The 6,412-nt window shown below is 36.4% G+C and overlaps 1 protein-coding gene across 1 annotated transcript; it reads right to left on the reverse strand.

Moving 5' to 3' along the window:
* Positions 1–480: 480 nt before the first annotated feature.
* On the reverse strand, positions 481–5,778 carry LOC107615786 (WEB family protein At5g55860). The gene is made up of 4 exons (XM_016317842.3): positions 5,290–5,778; positions 4,961–5,021; positions 4,229–4,442; positions 481–2,571 (listed from the first exon to the last, which is right to left on the reverse strand). The coding sequence occupies exons 3-4, from the start codon at positions 4,406–4,408 to the stop codon at positions 787–789; spliced, it is 1,965 nt and encodes a 654-aa protein (XP_016173328.1). The 5' UTR covers positions 4,409–4,442; positions 4,961–5,021; positions 5,290–5,778; the 3' UTR covers positions 481–786.
* Between the last annotated feature and the right edge of the window lie 634 nt (positions 5,779–6,412).

Raw genomic sequence — 6,412 nt, forward strand, 5'->3', positions numbered from 1 at the left:
TAATTTGAGGTTAATATTTGGAAATGAATTATTTCGTTAATCTATCAGAATCTATAATATTGTGTTTCCACTTTAAAAAACAGCATTGCTTAATAATCTTAGAAAGACTTTTATAAGCATTTTCTTATTATAACTTGTTTATTAGTTATTTTAAACACTCAAGATTCTTTTTTACACGATTAAGAATAGTATTCTGACATGCTGCGCCAGTTTTAATCAATGCATAAGCAAATGACTGTATGAAATGACTTTGCACAATGTGTTAAATTAATACTCTAATAAATAAAAATAAAAGAAGAATGAAAAGATTCACTATTTCCATTTTTCAACATAATACAATGTTACAACAGAAGCAATGCTAACGATATACAGATACACTCACCATTTGACATCTACAAACCACAAACATACATTATGGTTCTACCATCTCTGTCAAACGGGAAATGTGGCTGTAATAGATATTTTCCAAGCATTTATGCATTTATCTAACAAAGATTATATACTAAGCCAAATGTTAAATGTGGTGTTAAGTCACACTGTGCTTTACAAGTTTCCAAAGTATGCATGCATATTTAAATGATATTGCTTCCCGTGGAAGGGTTGCTACCACCAAACATGAAAGCTCAACATAAGCAACATAATACAATAGATTACATAATCTACTTGGTTCAATTTACACTATTAACACTTCCCATAATCCATTCATTTCTCATCTACTACACACAGATCACTTTTTGTTTCTCTCCCATTCAAGAGCTGCACAAACTACACAACAAATCTCAAATTTCATGCAAGATTCTCACCAGGCAAAAAAGACGGAGATCCACCTTCAACCTGGTTTTTCTTCCTGTGGAAGATACCGCTAATGGTAGGCACAAGGACTTTCTTTGAAACTGAGACCTTCTCTTTCTCGAGCTTATTTGCCTCCATTTTGTGAGGAGGAGGGTTCTGCTTTTGAATCCTGTAGTGCTGAGGAGATGATTCTGATGACACCTGAGTTTCGGCCAATATTCGAGAAGCGGCTTCTGCTGCCTTCTTCTGCTCCCGCTCACGCCACCTCCGAAGCTCGCTCTCCACTGCCTTCTTTGCCGCTTCAGCCATCTCGGCCTTTTTCAAGGCCTCCTGTGTTGCCGTCTTCATATCCTCGATCTCCTTTTGAGCTGTCTCTAATCTTTTGATAGCTTCATTTTCACTTGCCTTCACAGCCTCAACCTGTGCCTTGGCAGCAGCTACTTTCATGTCTGCTAATTTATCAGACTCCTCAACTTTACGACTTAGCGACTCGAATTCCTCTCTTGAGATTGTAATTTTAGCACCAGATTCGGATGTTGAGGCGCGCGCAGCACTTGTCCTTTCAGTTAACACCGTAATCTGGTCAAGGGCACTAGCCTCTGCTGCTTTTGCTGCTTCTGCATCTTCCAGTGCAACTTTGAGCTTTTCCTCTGCATCTTCTAATGCAAGCTTGGTAACTTCAGCCTCCTTCATCAATTCTGTGGCTTTGTTCTTCATGTCTTCTGCTTCCCGCCGTGCATTTTCAGCTTCAGATTGCAGCTGGTTCAGCGTTGAGATCATTTCCTCAGATGCACCTGTAACTTTAGATTCTTCTGCCAAGCAGGCTTCAAGCTCAGACTTACTTTTACGAAGCTTGACATGCAGATTACCGACAACAGATTCAGTTTCAGACTCTTTCTCCTTCAATTCCAAATGTTCCTTCTTTACATTCTCAAGTTCCACCTTAAGAGCTTCCACCAAGCTCCTAAGAGAGCTTTCCTCATCTGCTACCTTATGCAGTGACTCCTTGGCATCATCAAGTTCCAGAGTGACACTTTTCACGGAGTCCAAATCCGACGTCCTTTTATTTTCCATTTCCTTTTGCAGAGCACCAATTTCACTCAATGTCTCAGCCAGCTGTGTTTCAAGATTTTTGGCAAGCTCAGGATTGAACTCCTTCTTTAAATCAAGCATTTTCTTTTCGGATTGTTCAAGGGTGGCTTTATATGATCGTCTTAGAACATCTTTCTCAGCTAGCACCATTGCTTGCTGCTGATGTGCTTCAACAGATGCATGCTTGGTTTGTTCAATTGATTCCTTTACAGCAATAATTTCTTTAGACAGCTCAGATGCTCTTTCTGAGTTTTCCTTCATCGCATTTTCTGCTTCTGCCACTTGCTTGAAAGCAGACTCTCTTGCATCCGAGGAAGAATCATATTCTTGACGAATCTTGCTGAGTTCTAGCTTTGCAGCATTGAGTTCCGTAATGATGGATGCATGCCTCTTAACTGCAGCTTCAAGCTCTTCTTTCCAAGCACCATTTGTTCCATCAGAGTTGCCATACTTTACTTCTTTAAGCTGTTTCGCATGATCCTTTGCAGTGTCTGTTGCTGTGATCGCTAGTTCCCTGGATTCATCAACAACTTTTAGCTTTTGCGTCAGTTCCACGACTGTCCTTTTAGCCCTTTCAAGCTCAACAAGAGCTTGAGCCTTAGTAGTTTCAGCATTATTTACTTGTTCTTTTAGTTTGTTCAACTCTTTCTGGGCTATATGAAGTTGTGTCTCCTTTGCCAAAACACTCTGATGAAAGAACAAGGTTTGTAAATAGCAAAAAATAGAGGAACAGAATAAATTCAACTAAACTTGAAAGGAAGGGAAATAAATCATAACCAGATAACCTAGTTTGTGGTTAGAACAGCCTAAGTAATTAGAAAACTTGAGATTTGTGGTGCTCAGTTAAACAAAGATTCCTTCCGGAATTGAATTTGATTAACTAATATCCAGAGATATATAAAACCTGAAAATAAGCTCATGTATAAACAAAAGGAGGAAAGAATTCAACATGTTAAAAGAAGTCCAAGGTCGTGTGCATATAAACCATTCTTAGAAAGGTGAGTTTGATATGATTGATTATGTTCATGATTTCAACATAAGCACAAAAAAGATGGCACTGCCGTGGAGTCAAAGAAGCTCGTGCACTGTTTCCTGAACTAAAAGAAAATGTAACCTAATTCCTGAACTTTCTTAAATGTGAATGATTCTGGGACTTCTGATTCCACGCCTTCCTCCTCTAGGCTCCACAATCAAGAAATGCATAAGAGATTGCAATTGGACTCAATTCCTCCAAGCTGTTCTGACTCCTTCATCAGCCTCTTCACAGATGCACAGCCAACATTGCACTGCACTGAACACAGTGCAACATAGGTATCACCACCACTTCCAACAACATTTGCAATGTTTTTAAGGATTAGGCATGAGATGAACCCACATAGGCCACTATCATAGTTGAAAAGGGCTTGAAGTGTGAGAATATACCATCATCACCGGTTATCTAACTTCCTTGTTCTCCAAGGGTTGATCAGTGGAGGAGATTGTCTTGGCCAAGTAGTTGTATCCTCAGTTAGTTGCAAGAACATGCTGTTCTCCTCTGGTGTCTTCATGTCTCTCTCCTTTCTTGGCACCTCCTCTACCCACATTTAGATCTATTCAACACTCAAACTTCTAGGTGGATTTGGTATGTGAATTTGGTCACGCAACCAGTCATTTTGTCTCTTGTCCTAGCCTCTTAACTTCTTTGAAAATGGTGGCAGTTTGATATTCAAATTTGAGATTTCAAAGCGGGTGGATTTGGGGAGGAAGGAGGAATCTCCTAAAAAGTAGACGTGAACAACATGTGATAAAATGCATTTTTCTGTTCCAAATATGGCAAATATTTTCTTCTTTCTTTTTTGGTTTCCCGAGGGTATCTAACACTGAACGTAGTGACTAATCCCTTCCCAACGGCAAAGGCTGACCACAGGATGCTTTCCATACCCAAGGTGGGATTTGAACTCCCAATCTCTTGATTAAGGGACCAAGTGATGAGCCACCATGCCAGACCCACGAGGTTAACAATTATATTCTAGTTTTGGGACTAAAGTTCATATAACCCAGAGTTCTCGGGATAAAATTTATTTTTCTGTTCTAAATATGGCTGTTTTTTTGGGCAAATCTGTTCTAAATATGTATTAGTAAAGAATTACTAATACTATTTATTTCCATTTTTGGCTTAAGAATTAAATCGAGTACCTATGTTAAAAACCATAACAGATTTATACTGCAGTTACTACTTACTACTTCATTAACTTTACAGGATACACTTAGGAGATATGCAACTTTCAGATTTAGTTCTGCCTACCACAAGGGGTTTGAAGTTTGTACCCTTACAAGGCATAAAGTTACAAAAATTGACAATTACCTCAGCAGAATAGGGTTTTGCCTTCTTAATGAAAGGTTTTTCACCAGAGAAAGCACCTTCACCAAATAAAGAGACAGCATCTTTAACAGATTGAAAAGGTGGACTGGTGTCAATCTCTCCAACCTCTGGCTTTGTTGGGTTGGGTGAGTCGGTAGCACTTTGCCGGATTTTAGCTACCATTGTCCGTTATATCTAAATATTATGACTGTAAAACCTGTTGAACAAAACACATGTTACAAGAAAGAAGACAAAATGAAATATAGATCATCATGAACTGGTAGCATATATAAAATATGAAACTCAAAACAATGCCATGTGACAGAAATTTATTTACAAACCTACACAAAGATCATTGCCCAAGATACCAAATAACCATTCACATTGACATTATGAAAGACACAGAACCAATGAACCATTCCCCCACGAAAAATAACACCATCAGATAATAAACCCCAACAACAAATAACAAATTATATTGCACTCTAATAATGCAAGTTATTTATATCTATACAAAAACCCATTCTTCAAAAAGTTCAGAGCCCAAACACATCCAAAAATTGCAGAGTTAACTATAGTGCCTTCACTATCACAAACACCAACAGCTCAAAATTTACTCTCTAATTTGATTCCAAGGACATTCCGGTTCAAACTTCTAAGCACAATCTTCCAAACTAATAGTAAAACCAAACAATTAAGAATTTAAAATCTTGAATGGATTTTCTCGATACTCACCAACACACGGCAGCGTAAAGAGCACTTCAAATTCGAAGTCCTCCACGGCGGTCAAAACGACCTGAAAACGACATAAAAATCATCGAAACACGGAAAACAGAGCTTTAAATTGAAACGACAACCGACAAAGAAGAACGCAGAGAACAATGACAAAGTAATTAAGTAGTAGTAGTAGTAGCTTGTTCCGACAAGTTCAAACAAAAACACATAAAATAAAACCCTTAAAATACTTCCAAAACCCAGAATCCCAAAACCAAACAAAAGTTTTCAACTTTCACCTTAAACCCTCCCAAACAAAATTCATTCAAAAAAAAAAAAGAAACAATCACCTTTCAGGGATGATTACTGAAAATAACTGAAAATCTCGAGATACTAGAAGAATAAGAATCAATCGCTAGTATTATTGAGTATCTACTATCTAGAGAGAGAAGAGAGAGAAAAGTGATGGGGTGGGTTTGAAAATGAAAATCCGAAAGCTGTTGAAGACAAAAATTTCTGTATCAGCTCAAGTCAGGTTCAGCGAGGTGTGAGTGTGTGGAATCAGGTGTGGGCGTTTCTATTTGAAAGTACAAGTTCCTTGCTTTGAGGGCATTGAGTTTGAGTGAAATGACTTTTCTGTCCTTGGAGTACCACGCATTAAGCACCGCGTCACGGGTTTCACACTGTCCAAATAAACAAGTCCCGGAAGGTTAGAAATGACTGAGCAAAAGAAAACAAAGGAAATGAAAGAGAAAGAGAGTGACGGAGAAAGAAAAGTATGTTAAATTGTTAGGACAGCAAAAAGGCATTTCATCCTTGTTTTTCTAACTTTGTCTTCCAATAATTCAGAAAAGATTGAACTTAGGAGTCTATAGGAAAATTATGACATTTTCCATAAATAAATAAGTCTTCTGAAAATTAATTTTAATTTAGATTTATTTTTTATAATTTAATATATGTTTCAATATGAATTATTATTCTTCAAAATTTTAATTTAAGAGTTTATCTAACTTCTGTCGTAAAAGAATATGTCAAGATTATAAATAAAAAATTATTAAAAATACAAAAGTTTAAGTTTTTAATTAATTTATTTTTTTATTTATTAAATAAATACATTTAAAATTTTTAATTAATAGTAATTTTATCATATATTTTTAAGATATATATTACTTAAATCCTTAATTTAAATATATTTTTTCTTCAAAAAAAAATCTAACGTCTTTTTCAGTTTTTCCCTTATTGATATGAAGTTATTATTTTTCTTTTCTTTTAAATTGCAATTATATATTACCAATTTACAACTGTTCATAAAAGGTTCAATCACTGCAATGAAAGGTGGAGGCTTACACATCCACCTATAAAATTGCATGCTTAAAATTTTGATCTTTTATACTATTGCACTCCACAAGCAAATATGTGCGACAACAACAATATTATTGACATTCCTTTTTATATTATCATAATTTAATGGAC

Source organism: Arachis ipaensis, chromosome B1 (genome assembly GCF_059453495.1).
Source record: "Arachis ipaensis isolate K30076 ecotype BB chromosome B1, ASM5945349v1, whole genome shotgun sequence".
Taxonomy (NCBI): domain Eukaryota; kingdom Viridiplantae; phylum Streptophyta; class Magnoliopsida; order Fabales; family Fabaceae; genus Arachis; species Arachis ipaensis.